Genomic DNA, 20,109 nt, shown 5'->3' on the forward strand with positions numbered 1-20,109 from the left:
CAACAAAACATTGACAGTCCTGGGTTAAATGTGAAAGGACAGTGTCTGGTCATCCTAGACTAGGATATGTGTGGGAGATGCATGTTTTAAAGACTAGCTAGGCATTTTTCAACAGCACCCGTGTTATGAGAATAAGAGCTTATTCAGGTTCCTGAAGGTGCACTGAGGATGCAGCCCTCGACAGTAGCCTGGGCTGTGGGGGAGGTGGCAATAGCTGTGGTTGGGATGTGAGTGTTGAGGCTGGCCAGGGGAACAGGGCTCATGGGACTGTGGCTTCAGCCATGGCATCCCTTTTTTATTTTTGGGAGGACGGCTTCCATTTGTCATAGTGTGCATCTTTTGACCTACATTTTTATACCATTCAGACACTTTCTCTCCATCCCCTTCTATCATGCACTTCCCTTTTGAACGCTGACAGCCTGGCAGTGTGGTGACAGCCTTGCTCTGTATCCTGGGATTTGCATCCCAAAGCAGAGTCCTGCCTCCAGACCCTCCTTCAGTTTTCCCCAACCCTCAGGTGCCAGTCACCCTTCTCTCTTAACACACGGATCCTGTGTGCTCACAGATTGGTGGTTCGAATCCCTCCCAGCACCTGACGCAGCTGAATTTGGAAGATGCAACTTATTTTTAGTATAGTGGTGATATTAAGAAATGTATTTTGAAATAGAGGGGTTTGCAGAAGTGAGTTCCCTGTGGTAAGCCCTGCTTGGTGTGTTTTAGCCACATCTGCCCCCTTCAAAGCCTGCTGGCCCCAGCACAGCAGCCAGCTACGAGTGTGCTTCGAAGCCTCTGGAGATGCCATTAGCTCTAAATAACCCATTTTGTCGGGGTCCTTCTCATTTTCTTTCCAGGTACTTAACTTTGGAGGCTGAGATTTAAATGTGCTTTTGTGAGAGTGCTGCCTCTAGTGCTTTCCCCCTTCTTGAGGTGTTTAACAAACCTGGTGCCTCGGGAAAGAGGGCAGTGCTGAAAATCCCTGTCTTGTTACGGAGGGAGCCCCAAAGGAGCCCAGGCTGCTTCCCTATCCCATGCCCCCAACTTGAGCAGGTTTCCCATGGGTGCTGAGCAGGTTTGTGTGGGAACACAGCTGGGATCTGCGTTGGGAGCTTGGGCAGGCAAAGAGGATGCTGAAATTTGGTCTGGTTCTTGTTTCTTAAGGTGGGATGCTGAAGTGCAGGGCATGAGGGTGGTGGGAAAGCGTAGCACGGTCAGGAGGGAAACCTGGACACCTGATCTCATCTGGAGGTTGCTATGCCTTTGCTGAAAGCAATGTCTTTGTTGTTGCAGCACAGTTGGGGTTACAATTGAGGTGATGCTCTGTAATGGCTGTGTTGAAAGGAGCCTGGCTGGATCTGCATCTGGTGTGGTGGGGGTTTGTGAGGGGGTGTCACGCTGCCACTTTGCTGGTGATTTTTTTTTTTTATACTTTTACGATCTTGGGTTTTGGCTCGGCTCACATCTAAGGCAGTTGTGAGGGGTCATAGCGGGACAGCACTGCCCTGTTGCTGCCAGTGAGTCTCCTTGCGAGGGGCTGCGCTTGGGATTCCACTCCGGTCTCTTCCCCTCCTCGGACTGACCATCAATGGGCATGAACTATTTTGGGCAGACTAGTTCAAACCTCCACTTCCCTGTGCACAGCCCTGATTTTGATGCCTGGCAGTTGAACTGCAGTCCTTAAAGCCTGCAGGCTTGGCTGGCTCTGGCTGTGTGTCGAGGAAAACCCATCCCTCAGATGCAACCCTCTCAACACCAAACCTTCTTGGAAAATCATTGTGTTCTCTCTTACCACCTCTTTTCCTGCATCCTTCTAATGGTAAATCTTTCCTGTTTGACTTTTTCCCTGGTTCAGGCTGCAGTCATTGTTCTCCTATGTGCTCTGCACTCAGGTCTGTCACCTAATGAGGCTGCGGTCCAGGGGCAGGCTCGCGAGCTTCCAGCTCCGTAAAAAAAGGAGTAGAAAGAAGTGAGCCTGGTTATTAAAGGTGAAAGGAGGCAATTAGAGGGAAAGGCAATCGGCTGATGGGAGAGGGGAGGCGCACCGGGTTTTGCTGGGATGGCTGACAAGGCAAAAGTCTCTCAACCATGGGAACAAAGCGAAGGTATTAATCATGCACTAAAACAATAATTGATGTCCCCGGTCCCTGAGCTGTTGGCTTCCCCTTTACCCTCTGCCTCCATCCTGCAAAAGAAAATACTAAAAAAAGAAAGGCTGGTGGAGGAAAGCAGCTCCCCAGCCAGCTTCTACAGGGAACCACACAGTGCTCTCTGCCCTCTTGTTAGCCCTTATCTTGGGGTTACCCCTTGCCATCATGATGCCAAGTGGTGAGCCTGGTCCTCTGTGTTCATTTCTCTGTGCCCTGAGCCTTTCCCAGCCCTGCTGGCCCATGCACAACATGCCAGGGAAATAACACCTTGCTTTTGTTCTCTTCCCAGGTCAGGGCAATCGGCTGCCGTACTTCATAAACTACTTCTTCGACACCTACCTGCTGATCAATGAGGATACTCCTGTGGGTAAGTGGGGCATGTCTGTGGGCAGGGGGTCTGCTGCTGCTGCTGGCCCTCTCGTGGAAGAGCATTAAAGAAATGTTTTTCTTTTGATTGACAGATGCAGCTTATTTTTCTTTCTTTATTTAGCTAGGGATCGGTTTTTAGTAAATGCAGAAATCGACCCGGTCATTCTCGGCCTCTTTCCAGGCTCTCAGTCCATTAAACTTGTGCTCTTCAATCAGGGCTCGTGACTGGCTTTTAATGCGGGAGGAATCGATTGGGAGTGGAGGGCAGCTGGGATGGAGGCTACGGAGGCCCCCTCTCACATCTACTGCTGCCTTCAACCACCCAGCCCAAGCAGCATCCCCCTTAAAAAAGGGCTCTTGTAGCACCTAAGTCATCACCGGAGCTGTCAAGGGTTGGAGGACTCTGGAGAGGCTTCCTCTAGTGACTGCTCAGCTCAACCCAGGCTTCCAGCTGAGGCTTCTGTCTTGTCTTGGAGGCCCCCTCAGCTGCATCTTTTGTAGCCCATGGTGTCCTGCTTGTGGGATTTGGGGTGGCATCTGAGCAAGTAGGCAGGACGTGGAGTCCTGGTCGTGCATTTTGGATAGACGCCGTGGAGGACCCTGGGTGGTAGCTGAGCTCTCTGTAGAGTTGCGTCCTCAGGAGAAGGTTTGCTGGAGCCGCAGCTGTCTGCCTGTGGACTTTTGTCTTGCAGTGATGCTCAGGTTTATTTGCAATGTGAAGTAATACTGAAAACCGCTGCTCAGGTGCCTTTACTCACAGCACAGCAGAAGGCAAGCTGTGAACAGTGTAAGGAAAGGAAGGACCTGACTTTGTTGTAATTTGTTTTCTAATTTTTTTTCCCCTGATGACTTGCATCCATGCCGTTTTTCACAGCCTTCTTCAGTGAGCCTACCCCTTACAGGTTACTTTACACTGGGTTTACTTGCATTGCTTTTGGTATGCTCCCTGCCCCTTGATTGCCAGTGTCCCTGCAAACACACTTAGTGCTGGATGTGCCCCGGACAAGTCCCAGGGAAGGAAACAGCTGTGCAAGAGCAGGAGTGAGAGCTGCCTGGGAACAGCTTAATGGAAATGCTTCCTCACCAAGTACATGGTTCTCAAAGTACTTAAGCTTGAAATACCTTATGGGAGTTGGACTGAACTCCTATTTTGGCAGAAAATGGGGAAAGATTTCTGACAGTCTGCTTTCCAGTGAGAGATTGCGTGAGTAAAATTGTTCTTGGAATTACTTTGGGGGTTGAATTTTATTTTTTTTAAACTTGGTATTACACTGTACAGAAATGAAATTCACTCTTAAGAATATTGGCACCCTGGGATTTTGTTTCCAGATGCACCAGAGGGAAATGTCAGCCTTGAAAGTGTTGACAAACAGTGTTTCTGTGTTTCCTGCTGTTGGTAGATGTTTTCTGAGTTCAGCTTATTCACTTAAAAAAAAAAAAAATCTGGAAAAAAAAAAAAAGATAAAAAAAGCATCGTTTGGAGACATCTTTCTTATATCCTGACTGGGGTGTAAGTAGCAGAAGAGTATGTGGTGCCTCTTACCTAGAAAAAAATGCAGTTTCTTTTTGAGGTCTGTTAGAAGTGCCCCATCACCGTGGCGTTGAGCGAAGGCCCCCGTGCAGCTCCCTGCGGCATCCCTGGGTACAGCCTCACCTCGCAACAAACCGAGTAGTCCCTGCATGCTGCCTGCCATGCCGAAAGGAATCTTAAGCAACAATTAAGAGATCATTCCCCCTCTAATCACTTACAAGAGTAAATTAGTCTTGTCAGGAGCTATTAAGACAGAGAGCTCAGAATTCATTAGGCGAGATTGGTCCGAGGGAGCTGCTGGCGCTGCCGCTGGTCCAGGCTGATTAATTTCTCCCAAAACATCATCAATGCCCATCTGTTTCATTTAGGTCCGGGGAGAGCAATTTTCAGGTGGACTGACCCTCTAGTCAGTTATTTCACCCAGAAGTAATGGAAACACAGACACACACACACACGTGTATGCACGCGGAGGGAATAGGAGATGTGAGCTTGAGGAAAGGATTGAAGGGACCAGGGAAAAAATTGCAGTAGAGGAGGGAGATGCCTGGAGAGGAGGAGGGATAATGACTGGTTGGGCCAGATCACTATGTGTTTTACTCCAAAAGTAGGAGTATTGGCTGATAAACAGCCCTTAGAAGAAGAGTTTGTAGAAGAGGGACTGTCTGTCTTTATTGTGCTGCTTGCTGCCTTAAGCAAAATCATTCCAAGGGCCATTTCGTTTAATCCCAAACCTTTTAGAAGGCTGTGGGAAAGGGAGGGTGGCATGGATGTTGGTGCCAGCTGAGTTGCTGGAGGTCTCTGGTAAGGTGTGATGCTCACAGGCGTGCCTGGGAGGTGGCATTGTTGCAGGTGGGATTACCTGCAGCCTTGGATTTGTCAGCAGGTGGGGATGGGCAGGCAGTGCTCTGGGTTTCTCTTGGTTGGGGTCCCTTCTGCTGCAAAAGGAACGTTGTCTTAGCATAATGTAATGACTGGAGTCTAATTGCCCAGCAAATGGATTTGCTGTATGCAGGACAGGAATGGGAAAATGAAGATGATCCATCATGTCAGGTTTGTAACTAGCCTTATAACCACCTAGCTTGGATTCACCCGAATTTCTCTGAAAGCTTTCATGCCTCAATACCTTGCAAAATGCATGACAAAAGAGGCCATTCAGATGAGTGCAATTCCACTTTCCCTTCATCCTAGCGATAACATTTTAGCATCGCTGGAATAATGTTGTCTTAAAAGAGTGGGAAATGCTTTAATCATTACACCCGAGCTGATAGTACTCACTTGGCTTCACTCTTGGGCCACGCTGTGTCAGGGGCATGGTTGCCCAGGTGGGCTGGGGACAGTGCATCTCTCCTGCCCATCAGCCCTTAGTCCTGCATGCCCTGCTTAAAACTAGAAGAGGGGACTAAATTTGGAAGACCGATCTCCTCTGTAAAGCCTGCTGAAGTTAAGCAGTGTATGACAGAGGGGGGAAACCTGCCAGGATTTAGTTGCAATGCTTGACTACCCCCCCCACCCCGGGGTAATGTGAGTGTGAGAGGATGTTGGTGAAGCTGGGAAAGGCACCTGGGATGGCAGGCAGGTGGGGAGGCCGGGCTCCCCTGGGGCTTCTGCCAAGGCTGCCTGCTATTTGATTCCCTTAGTTATTTCTGGGCAGGAGAGTGTGCAGCTGAGGCTCTTGGCTCTCCACCAGCTTGCTGGGATGCCCTCCTGTGAGCATCACCGGGATGCCTCCAGCACCTGGTGGGATGCTCAGCCCTGGGTCCCCCAGAGTTGGCTGCCTCAGCATGTCCTCCTGCTTGTTTTAACCCGTCACAGCGTAGGGCCAAGGAGAACCTCTAACTCAGCAAGTCCTGTGGTCAGAGCTGCTGAGTGACAGCCCCGAGCAGTGCTGGCTCAGCACTTGGAGCCTGGCTGGGTGCAGGGTTTTTGGGCTAAAGGCCTTGCGTGCTCCCTGACTCAGCAGCTTGGTGCCACTGTGATGTGGAGGGATGGGTGGCCGATGGATGCTGAGCACAGCGCCTGCGAGGTGGGTATGTGCACGTGACAGGAGGCAGAGGGTGGGTTGAAATCCTAAGAGTATGTATGTAATGCACGGGGCTGCGTTTTTCTGCTTGAAGCCCCCTTGCTCCCTCCCTTCATCTCTATGCCTCTGCCAGGAGGCATGGGCTGTGCTCTCCATTGCCTGATTCCAACGTGCTCAGAAAGACAGACAGATGATTGATGGGGGGAATTTTACATGCTTCTGCCCCCCTTTGCTATGTGCAACTTTTGCTGAGCTGGTAAATGCACCATAAATAGCTTGTGCTTTGGGAACAGGGTAGGTATGCCTTTGTGAGCTTACAAAAACCCTGCTTGTCTGGGGACTAGCAGATGGTGACTTCCAAATGTTGTTGCAGGAATTTCAGTTAAATACAGTAGAAGAGGGTGATTGCTGGAGACACCCAAAGCTCTTGGTGGTGTTGACCGAGTCATGAATTCTGCTGGGGAGCATGCATGTAGAAGTCTTGCTCGGGCACTTGTCTGTTGGCCATGCTACTGGATGTTTGAGGATCCCAGTCTGGCTCTTGGCACTGAACAGGAGAGTTCTGCTGTCTGATAAATTTCTGATGGTGTGGTTTGACTTTCTGCAGTGGGGAACTTGGATTATGCTTTCCCAGGGCAAGCTGGAGCCCTTCCAGGGTGGGCTATATTGAGCAGATGACCTCCTCTGCTTGCAGGAGAAGGCATGAGGAATTTGAGAGGAAAGCTGGCTTTTTTTTTTCCTGGGGAAACCCACACCAGCTAAGGGACTTAAACATATGGATGTTTCTCCACCAAGTTCTGAGGGGCAGAGCTGAACCTTGCTCTTCGAGACCTACTTCACTGAAGTGGGCTGCAGTTGACGTTTCCCACAGAGTTGTGGCTCTTGCTCTGCACCCCAAGCTGTTGCAGCCTAAGAGGAGCCAGGGATGCTGGAGTATTGCTGCAGTGTAGGTGTACTTTGTTGGCTGGTGGTGATTAAAGTAATTAGGTTGGTGTGTGTTACCTCCTGCCTTTCAGGGCCTTCTGGGACAGAGTTATTTTGCAAGAGGACTGGAAGAGGAGCTTGGTGTTTAGCTGGCAGGGTGCTTGCTGGTAACTGCACGTGGGTCTGAGGCAGCATGGCCCTCTGATATTTGTGGATGACTTGATTCTCCATCCTAGGAGAGGACAAGGCCAGAGGGCTTTTTTTCACTAGGCAGGGAAGGCTGCCATCCTCTGTGTGCTGTATCTGTAGCTTCCAAAACAGTCATCTCTTCCACGGCAGCCTCTCACTGCAGTGCTCTGGTCCTGGGCAACCAGCTGCTTTGGCACCCGGGTAAGGTCCCTGGGGGTGCCAGGCCATTCAAGCTGTTGCTGAAGATATAGTTATCTGTGTGTGATTGAGCATGGGCTGTCTCGGCTAAACCCTGCCTGCTCGTTTGATCCCACAGCTGTAGACATCTGCGGTGGCTGGGCTCCTCCATGATGGCATTGCCTAATGCATCACTGGAATGAGGAAAAGAAAAAAAAAAAAAGTGCTGGCTCTGGTCTCTGTGTACTTCTGGACTGATTAAATTGTTTCAGAGGGTCTGGGCCGGATATCCATGCATGAGGCTTGTGGGCCATCTGTCGGGGACAGCTTTGGAGGGGAGACTGTGGGCGTCCCTTTGGTGTCTCCTGGCCTCCCTCCTCACTTGCAGGGGAGGGAGGGCTGCCCTAGCATATCTGCTGTTGTGTCCCCCTTGCTTAAAATTAAATACGAAATCTAAAAAGAGAAAATTAATTTAATCTCTGTGCACCACAGGGTTAAAAGTCACCCTGGTAAAACCGGAAAACATTGTGGGTATACTGTTAATGAGGTGTTAATTGGGTACTAAGGAGGTGTGACTCAGGAGAGCACAGAGCATGGCTTTAAAGCTTGGGGTTAACTCCTTGAAAGGAGCAAGGCAGCACAGGGTGCACTGGGAGTCCAGGGCAGTGCAAGAGCCTTTTGAACGGTACAAGGTAGGCAGGCCTTTGGCAAAATTTGGCAAGTTGGAAGATGCTTTTGGAAAATGTGGTGGCACTGGTAGTGAAGTAGACAGAGAGCTTGGGAAAGCCTTCTTTTTGTAAGAAATGTGTGTTAAAGCAGTGGCTGTGCCCTCTTCATATTGGTGCTGCCAGGAACTTCCTTCTTGTTGCATACTTGGCTGAATTTGTGGGGAAGGACCTATGTGCCCGTGTTTGGTCTAATTAAACATACCACCTACCTTCCCTTTAGAGGTGCTCCATCCAAGGTTGCTGTGTGGTGGGTTAGCTTCTGTCCAGCTTCACGAGCTCCAGCCACGTGTTACTGCCCTCCCTGCAGGGCTGCTGCGCTGCCGAGTTAGCAGGTAAACTATCCCTGTATTTGTACATATGTGTTAGTTTGCCAAAACAGCTCCAAAAAGGCTCCAAAGAAAAGCACTTCCCTTTCAGGAAGGTAAGGTGGGAAGATTCAAGTGGGAGGAAGGGGAAGCTCAACGCCCATGGGACCTTTCCAGTTACACCAACATTACATGCTTAGGGTGCAGCTAGCATCTATCTGTTTAAGGATTATTCTTCTGGTCTGTAAAGCTAGTTTTCAGCTAGACCAGCATTTAGGCATAGCTGATGGTAGAGCTGCAAGATCAGGGGGACATATAAGTCATAGGAGTCAAGATGGTGCAAGAGGGCAAGAGATGCTATCCTTTTGCCATGGTGTTGCCTCGGCTCATCTTCAGCCGATGATGAAACTATGCAACTGCATGCTGTATGTAAATAATCCCTGTCTGGAAGGGTAAATGCATAGAGAAACAAGTGGGCAAGTGCATGATGGCAGTTGGTCTGTGCCCGGTTACAGAGTTTGGGGACTGTGTGACAGGTGTCCCAGCTACCTCACTCTGTTAGCATTGATGTGGGTGCAAGGGTTTCATAATGGTAAAAACCCAGTAGAGATTTTTTTGTTGTTTATCTGGCAGACAAAAGGTGAGTTGGCAAACATAGGTAGACCCTAGGCTCCTTGGTTTGCTGCTGGATGGATGTTCTTAGCCACAGACCACAGGGGAGGACACCAGCAGGAATTAAATCCCAGCCAGGATCCAGTCTGGGATGTTTCCCGTAGGCTTTTCAGCGGGTGCTGCTCTGAGTTGGTCCCTCTGAGGTTATCTGTCCTGTTCAGAAAAGGACAAGAGGGGAGCAACTCATCTTCCCAGGGCCAGAAGTAGTTTGCTACTTACGGTAGGGTCTGGGGAAGCATTTCTGCTTTTAAAAAACATCCCCTCAACTGGATGGAATTTGGTGCCGTCAGCGATCAGCAAAAGGTTGTGTGTCCCTGGCAGTCACGTGAAGCCCAGCTATTTCAAATGGCCTTTAATCTGAGCAGCTTGGGGGGTTCCTACCACCTTGTGTTTTGGGCTGCTGTTACGGCAGGTACGTGCAGCCTATTTTCCGTACAAAGGCAGGAGCCAGTGTGTCCCTTCGGGCTGACAGTGCGAGCGTCTACGTGTCCGTCACCCTGATGGGGTGTGTGCAGCTAGCAGAATTGATTTGGCCTTTTACAAAGGATAATTCCAGAGGAATAAGCTAGTCTCTGACTGCGAGGAGATTGAGATATTTTTGAATAGGAAACCTGTTTCATGAGCTTCGTTACAGGCATCGCTGAGAGCGGGTATGAATATTCTCCTTTAGAAAGGGAGGCTAGAGAAATGTCACTTTCATCTTCAGTATTAATTGAAAGCAGTGTTATCATCCAATGGCTATTTACTGTTTAAAACTGAATTTGCAGGCTTCTTGAGTGCTCTGCAAAGGAGCAGCTTTGTTTCTAAGTGTGGTAACGACCTTAATGAACATCAGTATTTGAGAAGTACTTCAAGAAGGGGATTTCAGCCCTGGCAACTCAAGCCCTTTTTCTATCCTTTTGTTGTTGGAAGGCCCATTGATGAAATTACTTGTTGAGCTGTAGAAAGTACAGCATCGTTAATGAAAACTTAAGGCTAGAAAATCAGTTATTCCCAACATCAGGAAACTTGAGGAAAAAAAGCTCCCCCTCACCCAAACCCTTAACCCTCCGTCATTAAATTAATCACTTCATCAATCACTTAAATTTTCATATCTGCTCTGCTAATAGGCAATAACATTAATGTTTATGTTTAAGAAGGGAAAGAGAGAGAGGGAGAAAGAAGAAAGTATATTTGCAATATGGACTAATTAACATGTCAGGGTAACCTTGCTTTAGGTAACTGCCTCATCAAACCATCTAAAGGATTGATCTTGCCAACTTTCACGTTCGAGTGTGTGAGCCCTTGCATGGGGGCTAAGAAATGGAGGAAGATGTGTGTTTGTGGTAATGAGGTCTGGGGTGATTTTTTTTATGTCTGAGATAATTAGTGTTACCAAAGTTATCTATATTACAGTGCCGTCTGTAGGAGCTTTATTTGTGGGTTGGGTGTTCGGCTGTGCTCAACAGAACGCTCCTTGTTACTCAGGAGTGTCCAGGGTTGGATGTCCATACTGTCCCAACTCAGTTAAATTGGGCCTTTTTCCTGGCCAGTTGGAGGCATTAGCATGGGTGACAAGCTTGATATAGAGCAGGGATAACAATGTAAGTCAAGCTTGGTAAAGCAAAAAACACAGGGCAGGGACAAATGTATATATGCATGTATATATTCAAATTAGGAGGCTATATATATATCTTTGTGGAGGTATTAATATTCTAAGGGAATGTATTATGGGCCAAGAGTATTTTCCTGTACTGCAGGGAAATACTTGCATATACATACACTCATAATTTTTATTTTTGGTGGGGAAGGTGAGCTGTGTTTTCACTTTGAGTCTAGCAATGGGACCTCTTAGAAAAAAATCTATGGTGCAAACAGTGGTAAACATGCTTATGCATTTTGTCACATCAGGACCTTGATATATTTGGGTTTTGTGAGCTTAAAGAAGGAAAAAAAAAAGTGCACCCCATTACCCTCTACGTCTGTGTTTGCACACACTGTTTTCATTTGAGATCTCAGCAATCTGGATCTGCTCCACCACTCTCTGGCTAATTTTCTTGACTGAGGAGCAAAGCAGGAACACGTAAGAGGAGTCAGGGCGATTCCCTTGCAATACACAACACTCAGGCAAAGTTCATGCCATGCTGGAGCATTACAAGTTACGCTCTCGCATCTCGACGTGCTTTGCCATCCAGCCTGGGGCTGCGGTGAAGGTGCATTGAGTGAAGGGTGCTGGGAATAGATGGTTTCGAGATAGGCTGGTATCCAGCTGCTTGCATGCCTTGAAGTTTATCAATGAAATGCTGCAGAGGCACACATCCAGCTCCCAAGCCAGCTGGGTCAGCAGAGAACAGCTCGAGGCACTTTCCTGTGCTGCTGCAAAAGGTATCCCATGATAGTCTCAGTGACTCTCTTTACACAGTTTTCAGACTTCTAGCCTTGTAAAAAATTAACCTTTTAATTAAACTTTCCATAATTGGTCACTGTGGAAGTACTACTTTGTCTTTAAAAAAATGAAAAACTCAAACTATTCCCCACCACCACCAGTTTGTGGTTGCTGCTTCCTGGTGTAAAAAGTCATAAAAAGCCAGGACAAAAAGGTTTTAAAAGTCCAGCTTCTTTTCACCTGCATCAAAATCATCTGAGCAATTAAGAAGTGAAATTTTACTTAGCTAGTCCTCATTATGGAAAAACACCATGTTCTTGTATGAAAACAAGCAGGTAGAAAAGAACCCTTCTGGAAATGTATATATGTTCCATGGTGCTGAGATGGTGGAATAAAACTCCCACTTTTGGGAAGCATCAAGGCAGAAAACTGCCGTTGTCCCCGTGAGCATCCCCTGTTTGGGACTGGGGTGTCAGTGGGCGTTGCACTGCCCTGGCTGTGTTGGGTGGCAGGGTTGCCTCTCGGGAAGCTTGTTTGATCCTGGTTTCTGCAATTTTGGGGATCAGAGGACATGCAGGGTGGTCACCTCGATGCTGTCACGTGAATCTTTTCCCTCCTCATCTCCTGGCTTTTAAACCGATTTATCGCTGGCGTGTGCTAATGCACCTTTCTGCCTTTGAATGGTTTAATGTGCTTGATTGGCAGGGGGAGTTAATAAATTGGTTCCTCCTGTCAAACTGCTCCCGTACATTGATTGCTTTGGAATTAACTGTAACCACTCGAGGGTGGGGGGGAAAAAAGCTGGAGACAGCATTGTTGGACAACTCAATGAAAACATCTGTTCAATTTGCAGCGGTGGTCAGAAGAGTGAATAAGCTCTGTGTGCTCCCTCTCTTAAAGATTTATTAATATTGCTCTTTACGCGAGGGGGAAAGATTTCAAACACTTGACATTTAATGGTTAGTAACTCAATTTTATTCCATTCATCTGCATGGGTTTGTCAAATGCCTGTTCTGTTGAGGCTCTGGTATTGCATAGGCTGTCTTTCTGCATGTGTTCAATTAGGAGAGCGATTCGGTACCTGAATCCAGAGGAACCTCTTCCTTTTTTCTTTCTAATTGATTATTAGGTTTGAGGCGAGAGATCATGTTATGGAATGTAATGCCCTTTCACAAACTGTGATGTGGCTTTGTTTCTTGCTCTGCTGTTCAGTTTCAAGCAGTTAATTTGAAAATAGGAGGGGAAAATACTTTAAAATGTAGAAAGTCCAAGGGAGACTAACAATTCAGGGTATGGGGAGAAGCGAGGAGCGTTCTCACAGGCAGAGATTAATGGTTGTTACTAATGATTTTGGGAAATAGAGGGGAAGAAATAGATATGGCAGAAGACTGTAAAATAAGTAACGGCACTGCGGAAAACCTTGACTCTTGAAAAGCACCTTTTCCCATATGACAGCTGCATCAAATTAAACACATCCTGCTGGATAAAACAATATTTCTGTACAAAAGAGCACTGATGTAAAACTTGATGTAGTGGGACTGTAAGGCAAGCAAGTGAAGGGACCATGTAGAAAGCACCATCCTGAGTATGCATCTCTCCCACTATCCCTGAAGCAGCTTTCCTATCAGCATAAAGGGTGGGGGATAAAAAAAAAATATAAAATCGTCCTGGCTCTTCTGCAAGTTGTTCTTTGTCTTGGAAAAAATTGTTGCAGTCTTGGGGATGCTGTCTGCAGTCCCATCAGGTACGGAGCTGGGAGTGACAGCTTGCAGAAAGCACATCAGCCAGAAGCCATTACCCGCATACTTCAGTGGGGTGGGGGAACTAGTCATAAATTAAGGCTCTGTACTAGAGAGGATGAGGGGGGGAAAAAAAATTCCCAAGCTGGTATCATCAAGCTGGAACAGGATGATCTCACAGAAACCATAAGAATTGGCAGGATCCTCCAAGTTTACGCAACCCTGACAGCAAGGGACAGAGGAGGATGAGCCCTGCAGGCGCTGGGATGTTTCTCAGCCATTTTCTGGCAGATGGCAGGTAGAAAAGGTGTCTCCAAAGAGGCAGGGGAGGCTGTTGCCTCCCTTGATTTTTAAACCAGGAACTTGGTTTTGCATTCAACGTTATAAGTCGGAGGTGTATTTTTTTTTTTTATTTTGCTTCACATGTTACTTGTTTCACACCTCAAGGCAGAAGAGACAATGTATTCTGGTTGCAGAGCAAGCTTGCAAGGTGTGGAAAGGGAGCATTTTAAATACAATTTGCTGATTTGAATTTTTCTTTTGTTAGAAAAATCCAGATTCTTTCAATTTCACTCAAAAACATGCTATCAGCTTGGAGAGTTTTTGGACTGAGCAAGTCATTAGTTGGCTGTGTGATTTCATGTCTCCATTTCTAGTCTTGCCCTTCACTTTATTGTAGCCCTCAGTATAGCATCTCTAGTTGTTGGGGACCCCCTGTGCATTGCTTTGGGATCCTGCTGGGGGGGAGGGGGGGGATGGTGGAAGTGGGCTCTGTCTCCTGCCTTGCTTCTGCTGTGTTTCACCCCCAGCCCATGGCACAGAGCCTCATACATTATCATAGAATGGTTTGGGTTGGAAGGGACCTTAGAGATCATCCAGTCCCAACCCCCTGCCACGGGCAGGGACACCTTCCACTAGACCAGGTTGCCCAAAGCCCCGTCCAACCTGGCCTTGAAAACTGCCAGGGAGGGGGCAGCCACAGCTGCTCTGGGCAACCTGTGCCAGTGTCTCACCACCCTCACAGGGAAGAATTTCTTCCCTATGTCTAATCTAAATCTGCCCTCTTTCATTTTAAAACCCTTACCCCTCCTCCTACCCCTATAGTCTCTGACAAAAAGTCCCTCCCCACCTTTCCTGTAGCCCCTTTAAGTACTGGGAGGCCGCTCTAAGGTCTCCCCAGAGCTTTCTCTTCTCCAGCTGAACACCCCCAACTCTCTCAGCCTGTCCTCACAGGGGAGGTGCTCCAGCCCCCTGAACATCTTTGTGGCCTCTTCTGGACCTGCTCGAGCAGGTTCGTGTCCTTCTGATGTTGGTGCCCCAGAGCTGGACACAGCACTGCAGGGGGGGTCTCATGAGAGGGGAGTAGAGGGGGAGAATCCCCTCCCTCGCCCTGCTGGCCACACTACTCTGGATGCAGTCCAGGACACAGTTGGCTTTCTGGGCTGTGAGCGCACATTGCTGGCTCACAGTCAGTTTTCCATCCACTAACACCCCCAAGTCCTTCTCCTCAGGGCTGCTCTCAATCCACTCCTCGCCCAGCCTGGATTTGTGCTTGGGATTGCCCTGACCCATGGGCAGGACCTTGCATTTGGCCTTGTTGAACTCCATGAGGTTTGCACAGACCCACCTCTCCAGCCTGTCCAGGTCCCCCTGGATGGCACATTCCTTCCCTCCAGCATGTGACAGCACCACACAGCTTGGTGTTGTCGGTGAACTTGCTGAGGGTGCATTCAGTCCCACTGTCCATGTCACCAATGAAGATGTTAAACAGCACCGGTCCCAACACCCACCCCTGAGGAATGGCACTTGTCACTGCTCTCCACTGGGACATCGAACTGTTGACCACAACTCTTTCAGTGCAACTATCCAGCCAATTCCTTATTCACTGCATGGTCCATCTGTCACATCCATGTCTCTCCAATTTAGAGACAAGGATGTCATGGGGGACAATGTCAAATGCTATGCAGTGGAAAAGGAAACCCTGTGAGGGGCTTGCATGGGACACGTGTAACAGTCTTCAATGGAATTAATGTAGCTTGAGAATAATGTCTTGCTTTCAGGACAGCCCTTGACTATTTTTTTTAACTTTGTCCTTTGTGGCTAGATTTAAAATATTGGCTCTTATCCAAGACTGAAAAAGCATGGCAGTAGCACATGTGTGTGATGCTAAATATTACAGAAACCTGGTCTATCTTGCTGGGCTGCTGATCTGGAGAAGTGTATGGGAGCTGTATGTTTTTGCAGGCTACACCAAGGTGGGGAAGGCTGGCTTGTCCTGCAGTATAAATAGCAATTAGCACCTGGATGCTCTTGCTGGCCTTTCTCCATAAAATGGTACAAAGGTCCCTGGGTTCGGGGAGAACTGGGGCATTTTGCATGAGAATATGTTTCCTTGTGTGTAGTGTCAGCAGCCTGTCTTGGACTTTGCATCCCTCAGGCAGTAGCAGGTTAGTGCTTGGGCTGACATGGCCAGCAATGACTTCAATAAGGACATCAGGAGAGGCTTTCTTTCTGCAAACTTTCTTCTCTTCCATAATGGCCAGAATTTGATGGTTGTGGCTTTGCACTCAGCAGCAAGTGCTCAGCTTTTCTGGCCTCAGCTTTTTAAACAGCAGCAGCAGTCTGGGGGAAAAAAAGGCTTGGGGTCCATTTGCTGTTCACAAAAGAGCTCATTAGTTCACATCAAAAGCCAAAAGTGCTGTGCTTGGTGGGCATCCTGCTGTAAAATCAACTGGAATCTGTTGGAGATGCTGCTTTTCAGCATTGGGTCATTCCCCGCACTCCTCCTGAAATATAAGCTCACCCCAGGGACCAGCAATACTGCAGATGATTCAGTTCTGGTTTGCCCTCTGGGTATCCTGCACCCTGTATCCAGTGGCATCACCCAGGCAGGCAGAGGGACAATTTTCATTGGGATGTTGATCCCAGAAATGAAGGAATGCCCCCCCCCCCCCCCCCCCCACTAAAAAAACCCCACTTTGTTAGCAAAGATCTGCACACTGCATCTTTTGAGCAAGAAAAATCAGTATTTGGCTGCCCTGGCTGGAGGGTGCTGGTGAGGTGGTGACAAGGGGCTTGGCTGGGTGAGCTGCTTCTCCAGGCGTGGTCTCATCCCTGTTATATGTTAAACCCACTGCATTGTAAAAGTGGAAGTGGCCCCAGGTGGTTGGATAATGGCATCTTTAATTGTGCTTTGAATGAGATTAACTTCTTATCTGACAGTTTGACATCTTTATTATTATTAATGTGTGAATAACGTAGTGTGGGGTTTTTTTATACATAACTGTGGTAGCAAATGTTTTCCTTTTGTTTAGTAGTGCCTGTTACTTTGCTGGTTAGCCACCTTCAGATTTCCAGACTTCAAGGGCAGGGATCCCTGAGGTCAAGGGATGCTGCTCCTATTTCTTTCCTTATGAAATGGTAATTGACATTGCCTGCAGCTCTTCTCATTTATTTATTATTTTGAACTGTGAGTAGAGGTGGTGGCAAGCAAGTTCTCCGGTGAGCCTGGAGTTACTCAGACGAATGGGAGGGGTGATGGAATGGGACATGGGAGGCTAGGGACCGTCTTGCCCAAAGGCCGGTTGGGAGAAGCATTATCCATGGGCAGGGAGGGGTGGCTAGCACCATTCCAGAGAGATTATTATAGCCCTAAAAACTGGGTATAAGTTTGCACCATTTACTATTGCCTGGCTGAAAGGGAGAAAATTATTCAAAACACTGTTGCCTTACAGTGGAAAAAGTGCTGGCCAAGGGAGACAGCTGCTGCTGGGGACGGGGTTTGGGATGTGCCTGGGGAGGGAGCTGGGGATGCTGCCAGGGATGGGCACAGGCACCAGTGGGGCTGCGAGTGCTCTGGCAGGGGCTAGGGCCATGTCTCTGAGTGGTGGGAAGGGAGTTGTGGAGGGTGGGAGGCGGCTGCAGTCTGTCGACTCCACGAAAAGTAGTTTCTGTGTTGTAACTTGCTATTAAACGGGATAACAAGGTCAATAATGCCTTTGCCTGGGAGAGCTTCAGCCAACACTTCTATCAAAACCAATATTAATTTTCACTAATTAGGAGCTGCAGCTAATGAATGTCACAGCTAATTTACCTCATCCATAACGAGAGAGAGGAGGGGGTCAGGCGCCCAGTATCAGAGCCTGCAAATCTGCCTCTTCTCTGCTCTCCCTTTCTGTCTTGGCCAAGCATGCATTTGTCACCTGGGTGGCTTGTCGTCTGCAGGGACATGGGTATGTGTGCGGCTCCCCCGCCTTCCTCAGATGGGGGAGATACCTTGGGGAGGCAGGGAAGGAGCCATACCAGGAGCCGCGCTGTGCAGCAGGTGTTGTCTGGTCCAATCTGAAAGGAATGAGCAGGCGAGTGACTGATCAGGTGAGACGGAGAGGACTCGGCATCACGGCATTGCCCAGCTGGCAGTGCCGGGCAGAGCAGGCCGATGCCAAGGGGGAGGTGGGCAGGCGACCCGCTGGCTGCTTGGGAAAGCATGAGAGGGTTTCTGGAGCTCAGCTCAAAGCAGTGAGGGAGAAAAAAGAGCTTTAAAAAAAAGCCTCTGCTTGTACCTTTTATCCCTGTTCCCTTCCATACCTTTCATCCAAATGACTGCTGTATGCCAGGGCACATAAGCTAGGCTGGAAACCACCCTGAGTACGAAATGATGAAGCAGTTTGTCTGTCACCATCCGTACAGTCTTCTGGCTCACTTTAGGGAGTCTCTTTCTCTGATAGAGTATTGTTGCAGGTCTTTGATTTTGTGACAAGCTGGACAAGCATTGCAAAGGACAGACATGTTTGTGGGGATTGAATTTTTTACCAGGTAGCTTGTGTGCCGTGCAGGTTGGCGGCTTGCCAGTATTCTATGGACATTGCCAACAGTACTAATACAAAGCAAATTTCTGATGTGGAGTTATCCCTGTTTGTCCTGTAAACCTGATCTGATGATTCAGGCAAGGGAAAAAAGGGTACGCTGTCCGTTGTATCCTTCTAAAATGGCCTGGTTTTATAGTCTGTGCTTTCTAAACAATCTGGAGACTAAGAATTATCCACAGAGATTATTGTTTTAAGTAAGAATGCACTAGAGAAATTTGTGCTCTGCTCTCAGACAGTTCATTAATAGGGGTGGCCAAAACTGACTGAATAAATGATTCGTTGGTTTTATTCAGGTTGCTCTGATTATAAACCTCTGGAGCCTTGCTTGTCAGAATTGATCCTGTCTGCCAGCAAAATGAAGAGCAACACATGCACCATCAGACCCTCTTGATATGCACTTTAAGGAGGGCAGAAGAGCTGTTGCTTTGTCCAAGGCAGCTTTCCCAACAGACATCTTCCTGTTCAGGGTTTCTGAGGCCTTTAGAAAAGGGTTTGGCTTTTAGGCAAGCCCTGAGAAACTCGCACAGGAAAGCGATGCGTAAAGAGCCTCTCACGGAAACTGTTTCACGGAGAGCATCTTTCTGAGGCATCTCGTGAGGATCAAGTGGGAGCTACTTATGGTCCTGGCTCTTGTCTGTATGCATGGTGGGCTTTGCCTCTGGCAGCCCACCAAGTTGGTTTTGCTGCCAGTTCATATGCAGCTCCCTAGCTAGTCCTGGCTTGAGCCGGTTTGATTTGTTCGAGCTGTTGGTCTGTGAAATTGCCACCCAACCCGTGGTAGCTCCCAGTAGGTGTTTTGCCTCTACCTGCTCTAAGGCTCGCTGCACTCTCAAATGGCTGGGCTTCCTGACTTGTTCCTCACCAGCTCCTCCTGTGCCTGTCACTAGCCTTGGTGGGGAGAAGGGTGTGCAGAAAGGCTGCGAATGGATTTCATATCCATGTCCTTGACATGCTTAGAAATTATAGGGTCAGTGTTCCCCTCTTTGTCCCAAATGCTTTGGTCTACAACAGGGACAAGGGCAACTTCTGGGTAAGCAGGTCCCCCAAACCTTTATAGCTTAAAACACAAATTGTGAGCCCATAGACTTTCCTACAGCCTTCTTTACCTTCTTCATGGAGATTTTGACACCACAGTCAAATGCCTGTTCTCAAAACAAGTTAGAATGGAGGAAGAATAAGGGACAGAGAGAGCAGGAGGTAGCCCATTCCTCAGTGGTGCAGTTCTGGTGATGGGGCCTGAGCTTTGTGGCCAGCTACTTGTGCAAAATAAGTCTGCATATAGGTCCTCTATGTGCTTTTACAGCCTTTGATAGGTATGTGCATCCTACCCAGAGGCACGTGTAGTCCAGTGTTTCCTTTGGCCAGAACAAATCCAGTGGTTGATCAGATCCAAGCTCTGCTTGGGAAGTCGGCAATGCAAACTTTTGAAGGGCAGAGAAAACTCCCCATTAGGATTTTCTTAGCTAAATTTGCCGACCCCTGCAGGTGAGTTCTAATCTGAGAAGCAGTAATTAGGAACATATTCCTCTGCTGTGTGAACCCCAGGACTTTTTTTTTCCTCTCCTTGACACCCCCCACCATTACCAGCCCAGCTATCTGTAGCATTGGTAAGAAGAATAACAAACCAGCGTGTACTGTAGATAAGGAACATGGAGAGCTGCTCCACTGCTTGACCCAGCTTTGAGCAAAAAGGCACAGCTCACTAGTATGTTGCCAGCACCAGAGAAATGCCTGGGAAATCTTAGGGGGGAAATCACATCCTAGAGAGATTATGCGGTGTGACTGTGCTGTCTTTGGATGATAAATATGTGGGGTTTTGTTAATGTGCTGGATGAAGTTGTATTTTCAAGGTTTACCCCGATTTCTGCGGCAACTGTTGGCTGTTGGAGTTGCAGTACCAGTCACGCTACAAAAATAATAGTGTGGTGCTGACAGTGAAATATAAGCAAACAGCAGCATCCATGAACTCCTTGATGGTATTTGTGCATAGGAAGATGTAGCCTCATGCATCAAACGTCTTGTGGCAACGGATTCCCGATCCTTGCAAAGGAAGGGTTGGAGGGAGTGGATTTTGTTTG

At 48.1% G+C, this 20,109-nt stretch overlaps 1 protein-coding gene across 1 annotated transcript in view; it reads left to right on the forward strand.

The window, feature by feature from the left end:
- The window catches only part of CDH23 (cadherin related 23), a 215,113-nt gene that overhangs the window by 13,693 nt on the left and 181,311 nt on the right, over positions 1-20,109 (forward strand). The window contains exon 3 of the mRNA XM_074874229.1: positions 2,434-2,511. Coding sequence (XP_074730330.1) covers positions 2,434-2,511 — 78 coding nt within the window. The remainder of the gene's footprint in view (positions 1-2,433; positions 2,512-20,109) is intronic.

Source organism: Strix uralensis, chromosome 7 (genome assembly GCF_047716275.1).
Source record: "Strix uralensis isolate ZFMK-TIS-50842 chromosome 7, bStrUra1, whole genome shotgun sequence".
Classification (NCBI taxonomy): Eukaryota; Metazoa; Chordata; class Aves; order Strigiformes; family Strigidae; genus Strix; species Strix uralensis.